The sequence below is a fragment of the Apodemus sylvaticus genome, chromosome 2 (assembly GCF_947179515.1).
Source record: "Apodemus sylvaticus chromosome 2, mApoSyl1.1, whole genome shotgun sequence".
Taxonomy (NCBI): domain Eukaryota; kingdom Metazoa; phylum Chordata; class Mammalia; order Rodentia; family Muridae; genus Apodemus; species Apodemus sylvaticus.
The window spans coordinates 52730171-52748847 of NC_067473.1; the positions used below are offsets into that span (position 1 = coordinate 52730171).

The following is an 18677-nucleotide window of genomic DNA, read 5'->3' on the forward strand; positions in this document are numbered from 1 at the left end:
TGTTGGGACAAACACCAGTTACACTCCTTAATTATATTTGTGGGATTATAAACACTTAAACAGAAGTCTGGGGCTGGAGAGATGGCTCAGCAGTTAAGCACACTCGCTGATCTTCCAGAGGACCTGGCTTCTTTCTACAGCTCCTACATGGCAGCTCACAACCATCTGTAACCCCTTCTATAGGGGAATCTGACACCCCCATACAACATGCATGAGTGCAGGCGAAACACCAGGGTGTAAAATAAAAAATCCTTGAAAAGAGTCAAGTTTAATGAATATGCTCGCATATGTAAGGATATTTTGAACAAATGGTTATATATTTTTCTGAAAATGCTCAAATTTAATTAAAATAATTTCAGGTTTTGAAGCTGTGTTTCCCCATTGGTTTTTTGTTTTTTGGGTTTTTTTTTGTTTTGTTTTGTTTTTGTTTTTTTGTTTTTTGTTGTTCTTTTTGCATCTTTGTTTGCTTCCATGGTTATTGGTACAGTGTCTCTTTAGGTCATTTTAATCGCAATTTGTTGTCCGCTAGCTATCACTGCTTCAGAAGTCTTTGCCAATTTCAAATGACCCCTACATAAAATGTGTCACTGTGTATTTTTGAATCATGAGTTTGTGTATGCTTCTAATTAAATATTTATCAAGCTGAACACTTATTAGCCAGCAATGATGTCTACTTAAATGAATGCTTAATGTCAGGTAGGGACTCTTAGCACCTCCAATGGCCCTGTGTGTGCTGTACTTTATCTTTGCACTCAAAGCAGAGAAAGGCATCTGTGCATGGAAGTTGGGATATATATGTGCTTGGGGTATATAAAGGATGCTGAAGACTCGATTGTTAGAAAAGCATCAAGTAAGAAGGCTATTTGCCTCTGGGATTTTAACGGTTTGTAAGCATTATAGGTTACCAGTCCATTGATGAAAATAAAATGGGCTTAAAAATAGATTTGTGCGCAGGAGGTGGGAGGGTGATTGTTGATGGAGTGCAGCATAAATACAGGAGAATAAACAACCAGCCTTAGCACCTAATTACAGTGATGTAGAAGGGTCCTCCAGAATACAGCTAGGCTGCGTTGCACTGGTAGCCCAGGAGACTGCGTTATGTCTTTCAGTCTGTTGTAGTGTAGATGAAGCAATAGAATGTGTAAGTTTTTATGAATGCTTGTTATAAATATTATTTCAGTTTAAGAGACATAAATATGCAAAGATGGCTGAATGGAATAAAATAAGTTTCAACTTTAATAATTAAAACTTTTAAAAAGACAAGTCATATCTAAAGATAGCTCATTTTTTAAAAATAATATCTCCAATCAACAAATAACTTAAACAGCAATTTTTAAACATGATTTAACAAGATTGGTTACCACCTATCTTAGAATAAATTTTGGACTTTAAGTTAAAGAAGACTAGAACTGTGTTGGCAAATTGTGAGTTAATTGTAAATGAATTAGAAAACATCATTGAAAATTACCCTAAAGCGAGGCTTAGGGCAAAGCACTTGCTTAACAGACTAAAGTCCTGGGTTTGATTCCCAGTTCTACCAGAATCACAACTGGAAAAACAGGGTATTTTTTTTACTTAGAAGACAGGAAGACAGCCCTTCGGATTCTTACACAAATGTATTCAAATACCAGAAATTGAGGTTAGAATTACGGAAGTATGTTTCCCTAGACTAGTCAGATTTGAAATCAAGGAATAAACATTTTTGTTTTTTACACCATAACTTTTCATACTTATTTTCAGAGTTTTCATAAGGACTCAGAAAAATGAGAAGATATTAAAAGTTCACAGGGGAAAATAAAGGGAGAAAATTAGAACCAAGAAGTAGGATCATATAACAGTGGAACAAGGTGAAGACTTTGGCTGGGACCTGGAGAGAGGGCTCAGAGGTTAAGAGCTCTGGCAAACTTGTCATGTCTCACATGACTGCAGTTCCAGGGCATCCAGTGCCCTCCTCTGGTCTCAGTAAAGCTCCTACATACACCTGGTACACATAAACTTATACAACAAGCACAGACCAAATAAGTATGTCTTTGTGCACTACAGAAGGCTAGGAATATAGTACCAAGGGGCTCAGACTCTTCCATATGTGGCTTCAAGGACTTGGATGGGGTTGTCCAAATGGAGATGTGCTATATATACAAAACATACCAAATATTAAAGTCTTTATACAAAAAAAAATTCTCGGGGCTGGAGAGATGGCTCAGTGGTTAAGGGCACTGACTGCTCTTCCAAAGGTCATGAGTTCAAATCCCAGCAACCACATGTTGGCTCACAGCCATCTCTAACAAGATCTGAGGCCCTCTTCTGAGGTGTCTGAAGACAGCTACAGTGTACTTACATATAATAAAGAAATAAAAAATTAAAAAAAAAAGTTTAAAAAAAAATTCTCCTTTAGCTTTATACTAGTATGGCCATAGTTTGTAAATTTGAGTGAAATAAGTAAGCTCACCACTGTTCCTACTGGTGTCATGTAAGCATGCATATCTGGCTCTCAGGGTTTACTTGTTTCTTTCACATACTGACTAGAACCAAGTAAGTTTGTCTTGTCGTGTAGCTCCCTGTGATCATGTGTGAAAGACTTACTTTGCTAGGTGGACAGCAGAGGTTAAGCCTGGAAACAGGACCAGGAGGCCTCATCAATAACAACTTGTTCTGAGGTTATCCCATTCCTAGATAAGTGGATGACTGACTGTTTCAAATTGGTGTTGTTGTTGTTGTTGCTGTTGCTGTTGTTGCTGGTGTTGTTGTTGTTGTTTTAAAAAACTATCATTGTCTTCAGAATGATTACATAAGGTATTTCTTAGCAAGGAAAGGGTTAAGGATGCATAATTAATTTGAATAGTGATGAGTATTATGTATGGAAAGTCCTACTAAGCCCAAAGCAGATGTATTCATGGTCTTTGACATTTATCGTCTTCCTCGTTTAAAAAGTCAAGAGGCACCTGCCCAGAATTTCTCCAGTTAACCTACTAACTGAAATAGTTCACAGATTCTGCTTCAGTTATCATCAGGAAGTAAAATATCCAATAGCTAGTACCTGAGAAATTAATCCTTAAAACAGTTAAATAAATACCAAATAGTGTGTCATTTTTCAAAATAAGCTCTACTTATCTCAGAGTTGGGATGAATATGTATGAGGTACACATTCTTGTTTGCTGTGACTCCTTAAGGAGAAAAGTATATTTAATTGAGTCTGTCTGTCTAATGATTTCAGGAGTCTAATGATTTAAGTCAACATGTGTCTTATTTATCCTTATAGGTATGTATAGGTGTGTTTGTTTATTTCATGCATAGTTATTTACCACTTAGTCTGTGCCAGGCACTGTTCTGAGGAAATCTGTACCTGTTGTTTTTTTTTTTTTTTTTTAAATAAGCTACTTGGAACCTAACTCTTGAGTCACACCCTGTTCTATTCCCTTATGCATGCAAATGCTTTTCTTCCAAGCAGAGACAGACAAACAGACAGAGACACTGAGTGATCCTTCCAGGTTCACACAGCTGCTCTGGGTGTTGTTGTGAGCCAACCCTGTGGATGCACCCTGGCTGTTCCAAGGCCTGTGCTCTTAACTGCCTTTGCAAGTTCTCCAGTTTACTCAGCTTTGTGTCTAGTCAGAGTGATTTGGATTTAGGCCCAGATGGTGCCATCTTCTGTGTGTCTGTAACTACCCACAAATTCTGCCATGAGAACAGGCACATAACAGAGCTTATTTCTAAAGGCAGAGTATTGCAGCTTCCTGTGAATTTATGATTCACTGGGTGGACTAATAGATGGGATTATGTGGTAATTATACCAAATAGCTTCACATAACAGCTCTACTTATATTAGAAGTAAACTTACAGTGTGACCTGGAAAGGTTATGGATGTGCAGTTGCTCTTCTCCTTACCCCATCTTTAATGCTTAGGTAGGTTTCATTCTCTCATTTAATTAGCATCTATCTAGTTCTTTGGCAATTTGATATTTTCTAGTCACTGCTTACTTGAAGAATGTCCATAGAGGCTCAGAGTCTAAATGTGGTCCAAAGTGAATTTATTATACTAACTGCTTTCAGGCTTTACAAGAGAGAGAAATGTAGACTTGAGTTCCTCTGAAGGTTTCCTGAAATTGCTCTCAAAGAAGTTTCTGTAATATAGTGTCCAGTGATTGGTTAGATTGCTTTCTGTTCTTTCATAGCTTCAAGAAACAAATTTTATGAGAAATACTATAATGTATAATTTTCTTTGTCTCTCATGGTAGTTACTTTTTTTGTTTAACTTCAGGATTTCATCACAATTTTAAAATACTTTTCCTCCCTCAGGCTTCCATCACCAACAGTTGAGATCTTTCTTCTTGTTATATAAAACAGCAGATTCGCCAACTTGTCAGATTGTCCTTAAAATGTCCAGCCTTCTCATTTTGAAGATGTCCCCCAGAATATTATGTTTGAAAATATTCCTGTTTGCATCCATCCATCCATGCAACAAATATTTACTGTATGTTCAACTGCAAGTTCTATGCCAGTTGAAAAGACACATTCCTCCTCCCTGAGTGCTTTCCATCTCCATGTTTCAGTTTATTGGTACAAGGCAGGTATAAATTACAAAGGTTTAAGAACTTAGGATATAACACACCATTTTTGGCTAGGCTGTGTTTACAGTGTTAGAATTAAAGGTACTATAAAATCCTAAAATCCTAATCTAGCATTCTTAATTTCCATGTGAAGATGCTGCACACATGTAAACCCAATATCTGTGGAGCATCTGCAATTGTTTTTCTCTCCACCTTGTCTTCAGGGGGTAGCTTATTCACACTTATCGTTTCGTTATCAGCAGCACCTTTGCTTCAACAGGAGGGACCACCTTTGTATTAATCAGTTTCTTCTCTTTAACTTGGGCCATTTCATATGAACTTACCACAAACCCAAAATTTAGGTCACCATTTATTCAGACAGACATTTCTAACATTTCCTGTCATTTTAATTGAACCTGTTTAAATTTCAGCTTTTCAGAGTGATTGGCAGGTCAGTGATGAATATCTGGAGATGAAAAACTCAAGGCAGGGGAACAGATCTGAGAATCCACAGGAGAGGGACATAAATGCTAATTACACATTGACTTTAATTCCTGGCTTGTCATAGTAGCCTGCAGGTGTGTATCTTGGCTGTGGGCTATTCTCAGAGCTTCATTTGTATCTGAGATTTTCTTTAATAATGTTGCCGCCATGAAGAGCTCTTTAATCTCTGACTCATTTGCAATTCTCTTTCTCTTGATATAGGAAATAATTAATTGAAAGATGAATGTAGTTGTTATTTCTTCTGGTTATTGCAGATTAAAGTGTGAGGGTGGGAGGTCTGTTCCCATGGGTTCCCTTGGAAGGCGGTTCCCCTGGGCACAGTACCTCTGGCCTGGAAGCACAGGCGTTCATTCACTCTGGTTTGTTGTCATTACCCCACTGCAACCACAATCCCTGTGGAACTAGAGAGAATGTTCCACAGACTGTTCCTGTGCTTGTAACTGTTCCCCATCCCCATCCCCCCCCCCCCATCCCTGTCTGAGGAACAGGTCTAGCATTGGCAGGTAACTGAGATTCACTTATTTTACATTTTAATAGGTGGTGATTTTTCTTTCCTACTGCTTGAGTTTGTTGAATGGGGCTTGAATTTGTTGGATTGGTTATTCAAAATTCAGGGATATGTCTACTTTGTCATTTCCATGTATTTAAAAAAATTCTTTCATTCTTTGAAATACTCATACAGTGTATTCAGATTGTACTCTCACATCCCGGTTCCCACTAGAGCCTCTGCTGCCACCTTACCTCTCCAGCTTCACTTCCTCTCTTCCTCTTCTTAAGTTTCATAGGCCCATGAACCCGTTTCTGCAACCCACATGGTTCTGGGTCTGGAGCATCCACAGGAATAGGAGCAACGTACCAGAAGCCACACCACTTAGGAAAATGAGCTGTCCCTTTCCCAGAAACCACCAGCTCCCTATAGCTCTTCAGTTGAGGTGGGTCTAGTGGACCCCTTTCTGTTCCATGCTGTAATTTAGACTAGGTTTAATTTGTGTGTGTCTGGAGTGGGCCATCACAACTGCTAAGAGTTGATGAGTGTGGCCACCCTTGCACATCCACAAGACACTGTTGCTTTACTCCTCCGTGGCCCTGGCTCTTAACATCTCCCCGCCCTCTCCTCTGTCATGCCCCCTGAGACTGTGGGAAAGGCTGTGATAAAGATTTCTCATTTGTAGTGAGTACCTCACGACCATTTGTTCACATGATTTATGTAATTTGGTCAGTTCTAAGTTGCTTCATTAAATGCTTTCCATTGCACAAAGAAACTTCTTTGATGAGATTTGAGAGCTTCACAGTCGATGACCCTGAGGCAACTTTTCTTCCATGATTTGGCCAACTTTGGTATTTAGCTGACAGTTTGACCACCTGTATGTTTTTTTCCATGGCTCCATATATTCTTATTATTTTTGTAGCCTCTCATTTTAGCACCTATGCTGGAGGCCTTTTCTGGAGAGAGAGTTCCTGGCGAACTAGCTTACCTAAAGTACTTCTCCCTAGTAACTCAGTCCCCTTGTCCTCTCTATGTGCAGCTGTCCCATGCCTTGTCCTGACTTTTTTCCTATATTAACTGAGCTCAGCTACATGCATGGAAACTTAAAACCCATGAAGTATTTGTTGGCTAGCCTGCCTGTCTCCATATTCCTTGTATTTACATATTTTGAATGCAGACACCTGATTTTAGGGGTAAATCCCTAAAGATTTACCTAGTCTCAGCTCTTCTGTGCCTGGTCTCTGATATGGCTCCTGTTTTTTGAGTTTGGCAGTTTCCCCCAAATTTAAAAGTGTGATCAGTATCAAAGTATGATGTATCAAATCATGTAATGTAATATGATCAGGTTTGAAATTTTAAGATGTCTGTTTTTTTTTATGTATTTTTTGAAAAGTGTGTGTGTGTGTGTGTGTGTGTGTGTGTGTGTGTGTGTGTGTGTAGGTAGGTAGGTAGATGTTTGTAGAGATTAGATAGAGGTCATCCTCAGTTCTCCTTATTTTTGAAGCAGTCCTCTCTTTGATCCTAGAGCTCATCGATTGGGTAACCAGCAAGCCCCAGGGGTCATCTTGTCTCTACGCCCAGTGCTGAGTTACATGTCTTTTTCTCTTTTAAATGGGTGCCAGGGATAGAACTCAGATCCTTATGTGTTGGTGGGAAGTACTTCACTTCTGAGACATCTCCTGAGTCCTTCCTGTTTTGTTTTTAAAACACTTGTGAAGGACAAAGTGAAAGTTCTGGCTGGAATGGTACTGACCAGAAGTGTGGCCAAACTTCATGCCTGTACAGTATGCTGTCTTTAGGCTGAGGCTAAGAACTGATAATGTGCTTAGAAAAGGCATTCTGGACTCAGGAATGGCTTCATGCTGCTTAAATCGGGGTTTGTCTTTAGCATAATAGATAAAGCTTGGCCCAAATCAAGTATACAGACACAACCCATAGTGTTTCCTAGTGGATCCTATGTAATTGGTTGTGACACATAAATAGAACTATATTAAACCATTTCATAAAGAAATAGTATTATTGTTCAGTATACTCACATTTACTTATTGTACAATATTCTCATTTTGTGCCTACAGCTTCCTATTTGTATGCATGCCCTTTGTTCATTGAAAACTTAAAGATTCTTCTGTCCTGGCATGCCCTGAATTCCCCCACAAACGTTGCTGACTCCATCTGTGTTGCTATTAGACCTAGTTATCTGTGTCACTTTAATTTACACACTGTGAAATCAGATCCAAGATCCTTGTGATTGCCATCTTCTTCTTCATCATCATCATCTTCTTCTTCTTCCTCCTCCCCCTCCCCTTCTCCCTCCCCCTCCCCCTTCCCGTCCCCTCACCTTCCCCTCCCCCTCCCCCTCCCCCTCCTTCTTCTTCTTGGTTTTTTGGATTTGGTTTTCCCCAGACAGGGTTTTTCTGTGTAGCCCTGGCTGTCCTGGAACTTACTCTGTAGACCAGGCTCGTCTCTAACTCAGAAATCTGCCTGCCTCTGCCTGTGTTTTGTCTATGGCATGGCACATTGTTTCTGTGCCAAATAATGTCCATCAGGATTTACCAGTTTCTGTTCATCTCCAGATGGTTATCAGGTTTGCCTCTAATTATTGTCAGCTATGAACAAAGCTGCTGTTAACTTCCAGGTATAGGTTTCTTTATGGACAAGTTTTCAACTCTCAAGTAAATTTCAAGGATTCATATTTCTATATAAAATTTATGCTTAGTTGTTTAAGAAAATACTGAACTTTCTTCTAATGGTTGATACCCATATGTTTTACATTTCTAGCAGGTGTGAGTGAGAATTCTTCTTTCCATACTCTTTTAATGCCATTGTGTAATTCCTGATCTAGTTTGTCTGTACTATTAAGCATATAGTCTATGTGTGGGGGAACATTTTTGCAATGTTACAGATTGATATAGAATCTTGTACATGGTATCCAAGTACTTTATTACTAAGCCCAGTCCTCAGCTCATATTTCATTGCTTAGAATTGCCATTACCTAGTGACATTTGGAGTGGAGTACCGATGCCAGCGTTTTCTCATCTATATGTTTTCTTTGAGTTGTATGAGTCCTGTGGCATTTTTTAATCAAATTATCCTTTTGAGCTTGAAAAGTTTTTTCTGTGTCCTGGTGCTTTATCCAATATATCCAAGATATATCTAAGATCTCCAAATGTCTTTTGGAGATCTTTCTGCTATGTGTTAGTTTGTTTTTTGTTGTTGTTTTTAATTCTAGATCCATAAAGTCCACCTGAGTTGAATGTACATGTGCTATGGCTGCTAGTGAGCTGCGATAGACTCCAACCTAACTTCCTTCATCATTTCTTTCCAGGTCAATGTGACTGTGGACTACATTAGACCAGCCAGCCCAGCCACAGAAACGGTGCCTGCCTTTTCAGAGCGTACCTGTGCCACTGTCACCATTGGAGGAATGTATGTGCTCCACCTGCCCAACTGGGCTTTGCTTTTTAAGTAGCTGAATACTCTGTTCAGTTAACCCTACCCCCATGCTTGCTTTCTCTTGCACTTAACCCAGTGCATTATAATTATGTCCCTGTGTAGCACTGTATTTGTAAAGCACTTTATAATCATTCATTAGCTAATTATGTACTTCCATTATTGTTATTATTTAAGATTTATTGGGCTCTGTGTGCTTGGCCCTATGGAGTACATTAGTACAATAAATACATGCTATTTATTGCATATCAAGCTGTTCTTAGATACTATCCAAAACGAGTTAAGCTTCTTCATGTTGTTTTAGAAAGTTGAGTTTTAGATACTTCCTCCTATTAATACATTGGGGAAGAAGAGAGGGAGAGGTTAACTGGTCATTTCTTTGTAGAGAGTTAATATATCCCCAGCTCTGTTCTAAGGTCTCTGAGTAGCCTGGCTGATGAGGAGAATCTTTCAAGGAAGGCACCTGACAAGGAAGGAGGAAGCCTGCTGGGCCATGCTTTCACAATAAATATTAAAACAATCTGTCAGTCCCTAGTAGCAATTCTTACTTTGCATAACATATACCAGCATGGTTATCGTTTCTGTCTCTCCTTAACATCCTTAAATGCTGCTTGTTAGCAAACTGGCATTTTTCTCTTCTTTTAAGGGGAGGCAAAGAATGAGGCTTTGCGCAAAGAAGGGGTTGTTTTACTTACTGCGTGAGCAGTGAAGCTGGTAGGAGAACTGCATTCAAGTTAGAGTGGCGCACTGTGGCTGCTCGGGATCTCCTGTCCAGCAGGAGCCTCTTCCCCTCTCCCTCGCTGCCTTTGCTTTAGGAAAGGACTATTTTTAGACAGTTCCCACTCCTGTGTTTATTAATATTGCTAATGTTCACACAGCGATTGTAGGTTTCATTTCTGTGGGACAATCTCAGTGTAGGCAACTGATGTCACTGCCTTCACACCAGCACAGCTTTTATAAGGAGCCAGCTTCTCACCAGCTAGATAGTATCTAGAAATGTGGGAAACTATGTGATATTTTAGTCAACATTCTGTCCAAATACCTTACAATAGTTATTGCCAGTTTATCACCAATTCTTTAAAGTGAGTGTATGGTTCTGCATTGGGAAATGCTGGTGGTTAGTATTTCCTTGTATTAAATTGTGACTGGAAGACTCAGGACTTGCCTTCATAGATTGCTAGTCCTGCTTCCTAATTACTGGGGAAACAGTTTTACATCTGTGCAATTGTACATTTTTATTTTTGTCAGATGGTCTCCACCATCACTAACATACCACCAAAGTAGATTTAAAAATAACTTTATACTGCCTAAAGCCAAATATTCAGGGACTGGCTTTTGGGGATTCTTAAATTTTTAGGATAATCCACGACAGCCAATTTCAAAGTATTTCCACTTTGTGGAAAGTTGTGGCTGTGCCTGTGACTCAGACCTCCAGGTTCAAGTTTGATTTATCACTTCCTCAAATTGAGCAGGTTCTTACTTAGTCCACCTGAAGTGGACTTGCTGGTGGGTGAGAGAGGGGCGCATCCCCAGTATTCTATAATGCCTGTGCTGTGTACAACCAGCTGGCAGCGCTGGGAAGCCCTCTTCCTCAGCTCTTGGGGCCTTTGTGGATTGTTAGTGTTCTGATCATGACCCTTATGATTGGGTAGAGACAATACCTCATTGTCCTTTAGCTTACATTTTTTATTTGTCTGATCACTATTAATGGTATTTTTTAATATGGTCATTTGTATGCTTTCTTTTCAGAAATATTTATTCCAGTTATTTGCCTGTTTTGGTTCAATCACCTGCATTTTGACCATTCAGTTCTTTGAGTCTCTTATATATCCTATACATGGGTGTACAAGAAAGCAGAGACTTGATACAGTCTTGACATTAGAAAGCTATCATTCCCTAGACTGTTATCACCCTGGCATTGGGGAATTTTGTCTCATCTACTCTAGTCATAGCTCTAGTAGCAATTAGATCATAGTACAAGAAATTTGTTGAATTATTTGTTAACTGTAATGCAGTGAAGGTCTCTTTAGGAAGCAGTTATAGGAGTGTTTGAATGTTTTATTCCTGGATGGTACAGTTTTCTTTGTTCGTTGGTTGGTTGGTGGTGGTGGGGAGGGCACATGTAGAGGTCAGAGGACAGCTTCAAGAGTCTGTTCTCCATCTTGGATTCTGGAGATCAAATCTATGTCTTCAGGATTTCCAAGGCTAGGCTTTTAGGCTAAGCCATCTCTCTACCCACTCTATCTAAGCAGAACTAGGAACTGAAAGCCTCCCTCTTTTCCTTGATCTAGAATCTCTGTGGTTAAGGTAGGTTTTCCCTAGCAGGTAGACCTCTAGACTTGTTTTCTGCATCCCATGGGAAGGGCTTTGTTTTTTCTTCATCTTACTTTGTATTTACTCTTCTCCTTTTACCCCTGAATTTTCTTTAGCTTAAAATAAACCAAAAATAATATTGTAGGAAATTGAGTTATTAAAATTCAAGCATTTAGCTTATATTCAGAAATAACCTGTATCTGTATTAAGAACCCTTTATCTGATTTAATGGTTAGGTTTTTTTTGTTTTGTTTTGTTTTTAAGATTTATTATATATATATGAGTACATTGTAGCTGTCTTCAGACACACCAGAAGAGGGCATCCGATCCCATTACAGATAGCTCTAAGTCACCATGTACTTGCTGGGAATTGAACTCAGGATCTCTGGAAGAACAGCCAGTGCTCTTAACCTCTGAGCCATCTCTCTGGCCCTTAATAGTTAGTTATTTAATACCACTGTGTAGAGGAGAGGATTTTGCCTAAGATTTTCCTGTATATGGGTGGTAGGGCCTGCATTTGCCACGGTGTTTGTGTGGAGGTCAAAGGACACCTTGAAGGACTTCCTTCTTTTTACCATGTAGGTTCTAGGGATCAACCTTAGGTTGTCAGACTTCAGCGTCCCCTGGACCTATTAAGCCATCTCAGTGGCTCATATTTTCAGATCTCTATTACATGAGAAACACAGGTCACTTAGTGTGCCAGTGAACAGCATATCTGAAATGAACAATCAAAAATACCAATAGCAGAACTTTATAATTCTGAACTCTCCTTTGCCTTTTTCTCTTATAGTTGTGTGCCTTACTTATTTTCAGCCATTTGAAAGTTGCTCCTCTCTATTCAGCTTTTAAGGCATGTGAATTTTTTATAAATATTCCCTGTATCCTTATTTTTCACTGCTTAATGTGACATTTAAAGAAACACATAATTAAAATACAAGCACAAACGGTAAAATCTTGATTTAGGGACAAAGCAAATGACTGAACAAATTCAGTGAGGTGTTCAGGTTTGTGAGAGTGGGCTTCTATTCCACTCTCAAGCACCTTCTCTGCATTTGCTGTGGTCACAGGTTGTGTGGGTATGTTAAGGGACTGGTTAAAGGGGTTGTGTGGTGAGTAGTTTCTTTCTGGAAGGCAGGCTCTGCCCTGTCTGGTCAGTGTGTGGTGTGGAGGGAAGAAGAGAACCATCTAAATGACTGCAGACTTACCTGCCTACCTGAGGCCTGCCTCACACCTCCTGGCTCTCCCATTGTTCAGACTCCTGACTGGAGGAGCTCCTTTGAAGTTGATGATTCCAGGGGAACAAGAAGAAAGAGGCAGATGAGATGGTGTCTTGCAAAGGGCTACTTCAAAGGGGACTTTGAGAGCTACCGCACATGCAAAATGTGTGTGCTGTCTGTATTCTCAGTAGGGCTCAGTGGAACCCTTATGGTTTCCCTCCTGATGTTTGTATGGGAGAGAGGTGACTGCTGGGCCCCTGTGGGCCCTTCCTGCTGTCAGCCAGGCTCCAGCTCCTCCTGGCCCCTCAAGGGAATCAATGCAAACAGGGTTCATCATTCCTCTAATAGATTACATTTTGATTAACTTCACTGTGGAGTTGGCAAGAGCTGTTATCTGTTAATCAAAACAGTTTAAATAAAAAATAAAAAGACCAAACCTAGAGTCCTTTCTCATTCTCTCACTCCCAGATTGGGAATTAGCTGATCTTTTTAGGCCTGGTTTGTGATGTGAAGCTGTCAAGATGGCGCTGCCTGTTAATTACTTTTTATTGTATTTAAGACACTTAAATAACTCTTCTTGTGATTTAGTCTTCTTTGTAATTAGCTGCAGTGATTAAAATCTCATTCTTTACTTTTTGCCGGTGCTTTCTTGAAAAGTGAGATTTTTTTCTGCGGTGACCTTTCCCAGTGCTGGACTTCCCAATTACTTTGAGCTCTAATTTGACAAATCCATAAAACCTATTAACTCATAGCTTATATTTCTGCATAGCATATATTCAAAGAAAAGCATTATAAGACTATTTGTTCATGCTTATATTAAAAGACACCTAAAACTATAACAAAGGTTTAGCTTCACACAAACACACACTTTCATCATCTCCCTAACTTCATCCCTGCAAATCAGTCATACATCAAACACATTTGTCAACCAAGCCATTTCCCCACTGTTTCGCAGTCCATGGCATATTTTAAACTGGTTGGAAATGTTGGAGGTAAGGAGTGTTCGTTCACTAGCGGGATATGAAGAACATTGGGAGGATGCTGCTTCATCCCTGACAGGCTCACTTTGTTAGAGGGATGGCTTATGTAATTAACAGTTCTGCTCTATGTTTCTGTGTGCCTCTGTGCCCCTGCCTCCCTTCTTGGCCCCTTCATTGCCTCTGCCTCTCATCTTGAGTATAGGGCCTTGCCATCCTAGGAACTGTCCACAATCTGTGTGTTTAGGGCTTCTCCTTGCTTTGACTACTATCTAGCAGACCTGTCTTTGTGAAGTCCCGTCTGTTTTTGTGGATTCTTCACAGATAGAGCTTCCCTCTCCTGTAGTCACATGAGCCAACCTTCTGAACTCACAAGGGAAAGGCTGACTTCTTGGTCTCTCAGGAGCACTTTTGTTCCAGCTGTCCCCTGAAGCATTAGGCTGAGTCTTGCTTTCACTCTGCTAGAGTAAGCCTTTTTTAATCCTAGTTGCTTCTCCCCCCATCCCTCCAAACCCCCCCCTTCACAATAAGAATAAGTATCATACAGTCTCCCCCTCAGTTTTAAACCTAAACTATAGCAGTACCATTTCTCTTTCAAACTCCACGTAGAAAGAAAGTAGCCTCTTGAAGTTGTCTTTTCTGACTGAGCCCTAGCGGTACATGCATTTGAAAGAAATGCTTAGATTGTTTTCTGAGAGGCATGGGCTACTTGATTAATGCATTTTTCACTTTCTGTAATAGAAAGACCTTCATTGGTTTTGTCTCTGTCAGTAAGTAAGTGGCTAACAATACTTAGGAAAATAGTTGACTCTATTCTCTGATAACTCAAGTATAGCAATCATTTGAAGAGACGTGTCCCACAAGAACATGACAGTTGAACAAATTCAGGACCAGCGTCTGGAAGATAGTGTTGCAGTTCAGACAAATCTGTCTCCTTTGTTAAAATATTTTGTGAATGTCTCTGAACAGCTCATGCTGCCAAGTCCTACTTCTTTAAAGCCCTTGGCTTCAGATTACTTGATAGCCATTCCTGCTTTATGGAGCTTCGGGTACATTTTATAATGCACCTGTGGATGTACAGATTCTGTAAGAGCTTTCTCTTTCCCAGTTTTCCTTCTTACAGTAGCAGTTGAGTAGACTGCCTGACTGCCTAACTGTGGAGGACTTACTTCCCGGTGGATTTATAACTCTCCTTTTCTTTTTCCCAGAGCAGACCCTGGAGAGGCTGAGAGAGACAATGAGGCTTTGCCTCAGGCCAGTTACTTAATCCTTAGGGAAGACTTTCTTGGAATATTGATAGATGCTGGCACAACAAGGGAGGGCTTAAGGCTTCTCAGACTGTGTCTTAAGACCCACGACTAGGCACAAATCACATAACAAATGACTCCCATGAAGAAGTATGGAGAAGGTCCTGATCCTGGAAAGATTGATCTAGCACTGGAGGGGAATATAAGGACAGAGGAAAAAAAGGAGGGAGGTGATTGGAGAATGGATGGAGATAAGAAGGTTTATGTGACATATGGGGAGGGGGGATCTAGGAAAGGGGAAATCATTTGGAATGTAAACAAAGAACATAGAAAATAAAAATATAAAAAAATATATAAAAGACCCACGAGACTTGGGTATTAGCCTCTAATTTTATGGTTTTGGTGTTTTGTGTGCATTCATGTCTAGGCACCACTCTGGAGCTCGGTGGCCATGGAGTCCAGAAGACAGCATCAGACCCCCTAGAAGTAGTCTGCAGATGGTTATAAGCCCTGTACCGTCCAGGGGCCAGGAATTGAACCCAGATCTTATGGAAGACTATGGAAGTCTTAACCTCTTAGCCATTGACTTAACCTCTTAAAATTATTTTCAATTTTAAGTATTAGACTATGTTAGGGGTGGCACGGAACATGCACCCTTGGGAGTGAAGGTGTTTATGGAATCTAGGAGGAGAGTCTGTTGGATCCCTTAGAGGTAGAGTTAACAGGAGCTACCAGAGGTGTGTGTCAGGAACCCAGCTCAGGTCCTTCTTGGTGAGATCAGTACAAGCTTGTAAGTGCTAAGCAATCTCTCTAGCTGCCCTTCCCCCCACCCCCCTCGCTCTTTGTTCTCTCTCTAGAAAAGAGAAAGTTCCCCATAGCCCAGGCTGACTTCAAACTTACTATGTAGTGCAGGATGTACTTTTAACTCTTCTGCTTGAAAAGAAATATAGGGTTTTAGACAAACTTCACCTGTTTTTCTTCTGAATATTAACTGGCTTTACAATATTTATGAGGATTTTCCTTCAAAAAACAGAGGTGTTATTTATTTGAATTATAAAATGGTTAATTTTTTTTTATTCGATATAATTTATTTACATTTCAAATGATTTCCCTTTTCTAGCCCCCCCACTCCCGAAAGTCCCGTAAGCCCCCTTCTCTTCCCCTGTCCTCCCATCCACCCCTTCCCACTTCCCCGTTCTGGTTTTGCCGAATACTGTTTCACTGAGTCTTTCCAGAACCAGGGGCCACTCCTCCTTTCTTCTTGTACCTCATTTGATGTGTGGATTATGTTTTGGGTATTCCAGTTTTCTAGGTTAATATCCACTTATTAGTGAGTGCATACCATGATTCACCTTTTGAGTCTGGGTTACCTCACTTAGTATGATATTCTCTAGCTCCATCCATTTGCCTAAGAATTTCATGAATTCATTGTTTCTAATGGCTGAATAGTACTCCATTGTGTAGCTATACCACATTTTTTTGCATCCACTTTTCTGTTGAGGGATACCTGGGTTCTTTCCAGCATCTGGCAAAAATGGTTAATTTTTATTCCAGTTTTGCCAGGCTTTTGCAGAGACCTCATCTTACCATCTGACCCTCCCTTGCTGTGCCCCATGTTCATTATTATAGGAGAACTAATTCTTATGAGTATTAGGTAAGTCAACAACTGACTGAAATACGCAGGTGCCACTCAGAGAAACCTGCCCACTCTTCATCCTGGTTCATTCAGGGTAGAAAAGCTCTGGGAATTCCATTCAGTTACCATTGTCCCTGCCAGGCTGCTCTGAGGTAACCACTAGGTGTTAGCTTTCAGATAGTTTGGTATATACCATTCAGTTGATTTCTTCCTGATCACCGTTACACTGCTGTGCTCTTTATTCTGAATGTTAAGGGAAATGGCAACCTCAAACTCCCTTTCTCCTTTTAAATACTTTTGTTTTCTTCTGTGATCATGATATATAGCATTTATTGCATTTCTCTTCTGTCATCCTAATTGTCTTCTATATTTTGTCCATAAATTTATCCTAAAATTTTAATTCTTCCCCCATAGTGGTTATAATATATAATTGCATTAGATATTAGAATTATATCAGACCAATCAATATGATAGTGATTAAGCCTATGGCAGGAAGTCTCTGTGGCACAGATGTGGCCCTGGTCTCTCTGACCCTCCCTTGCTGTGCCCCATGTTCAGCTACTGCTTACCTCCTGGTTTTCTCTGTGGCATTTCCTTTCATCTAGCTGAAAAGTCTTAAATTTTTTTTATGCGTTGAGAAGCAAACTTTCTGAATTCTTACATGTCTAGGACTATATTCATATGGGTTGAACTCTTATTTTTTAAAGCTTCTGTGAACTTTGAGATCATAAAGTTTTTACAATATTTTTATTTAAGTTTGATTTACTGAAAAGCTTTTAAGTTGTTACTAGGTTCCCCCTCTCCCCCTACATACTTACTGGGCTGCTTAAAAGAACATCCATCTTTAAAAGTTTACTTTTTGTTTTATTTGGTCTTGCAACATGGCTCTGCTATGTAGCTTAAGATGACCTTGAACTTTTAGTCCTGCTTCCTTAGGACTCCTGAGAGCTAGAGGTAATGTGTGCATAGCACCCCAATGGGATTTTAGGAGACTTTTAAAAACGTGTATCTTGGATTATTTCCTCCAAGATTATTTAACTCTTTCCTTTACTTCTGTAAACTCTATTTGACCTTTTGCTCTGGCTTTCTCTGTAGACCTCCCTTTACATTTCCCTTCAGTACTAGAAGAGACGCAACTACATCCTCCAGCGTACTTGTTTGCCCAGCCAGTCACACATAGTTGACTTATGTGCACTATTGTACTTATTCATTCAACATATTTGTTTATTCATTTAGTTACCCATGCGTTGATTCTTCATGTAGTTATAGAGTGCTTTTATTGTGTGTACTGTGTAAGGCATCATAACTATATTGGTAAAACCAGAAAGATTTCTACCTTCACAATATTTACACACTGTTTGATGTAACTCACTTTATTTTGGTTGATGTATTTTAGCACTTTAATTTCTATTTAAGTGTGCTATTATAGTACCATCTTTCCAGTTTATAAACATGGTTTTATTTTCTCTGAGTACTACTTAAAAGAATGAATACCTGTTCATCTGTGACTGATTTGTTCTCTTTGTTTATTTTGTTCCTTTTCTTCTCAAGTCCCCAAGTGTGCTGTGGACTTTGACTTATACTTAGGGAGACAGGCAGATGCCTAATAGTTGAAGCAGGATGGTGGTCTCTGCATTGTCCCAGAGTATCACAGATGGGAAAGGGAGAGGGTGGGCAGGCTATGTCAGAAGTGGCCTCCTTTACAAGGGCTCCCCAAACATCAGCCCTGGAGCAGGTAATTTCAGAGCCCAATAAAATTGTCTTGACAGAAGGGCTCTGTTAGGAGCTTTGGTGCACTTCACAGGACAGAAACTGGCTCCACTGTGGTCCACTCAGTGTCCCCTGCTTTTCATTCAGGCCACAGATGCCATCTGGTAGTTCCAAAGTTACATTTCCTACTATCTGCAGATACCACTTGTTTCTTTAGGACAGACAGCACGCTGATTGATAATTTGGCTATGCTATCAAGCTGGAAGTCATATTCTTTTAAAGGCTTTTCTCAAGGACTGGAAATGAAGGCTGCCTTTCTCACCTTTTATGAGAGTTGTGGAGTAATGACTTACAAGTCTGGAGCCCTAATTGAGGAATCTATAGTTTCAGCTTCTTTTCATACAAGTTATGAGAACTTTAGTGGCTTCTAGTCTTCTGTTGTATGGGTGACCTCTGTAGCAAGCTGGTAATGAAGGCAGGAAATCTGTGAAGGTGAATCCTTTCATGTGAAAACAATGGACTAATGGGGAAGACTGACCCTGTGTCATTTTCTATAGCTTGATTGAAATGGGCTGTTTCCAAAACACCC

The 18677-nt window shown here is 39.9% G+C and overlaps 1 protein-coding gene across 1 annotated transcript in view; it reads left to right on the forward strand.

The window, feature by feature from the left end:
- The window catches only part of Snd1 (staphylococcal nuclease and tudor domain containing 1), a 407737-nt gene that overhangs the window by 169568 nt on the left and 219492 nt on the right, over positions 1-18677 (forward strand). Inside the window, exon 12 of the mRNA XM_052173319.1 lies at positions 8864-8964. Within this exon, the coding sequence (XP_052029279.1) occupies positions 8864-8964 (101 nt within the window). The remainder of the gene's footprint in view (positions 1-8863; positions 8965-18677) is intronic.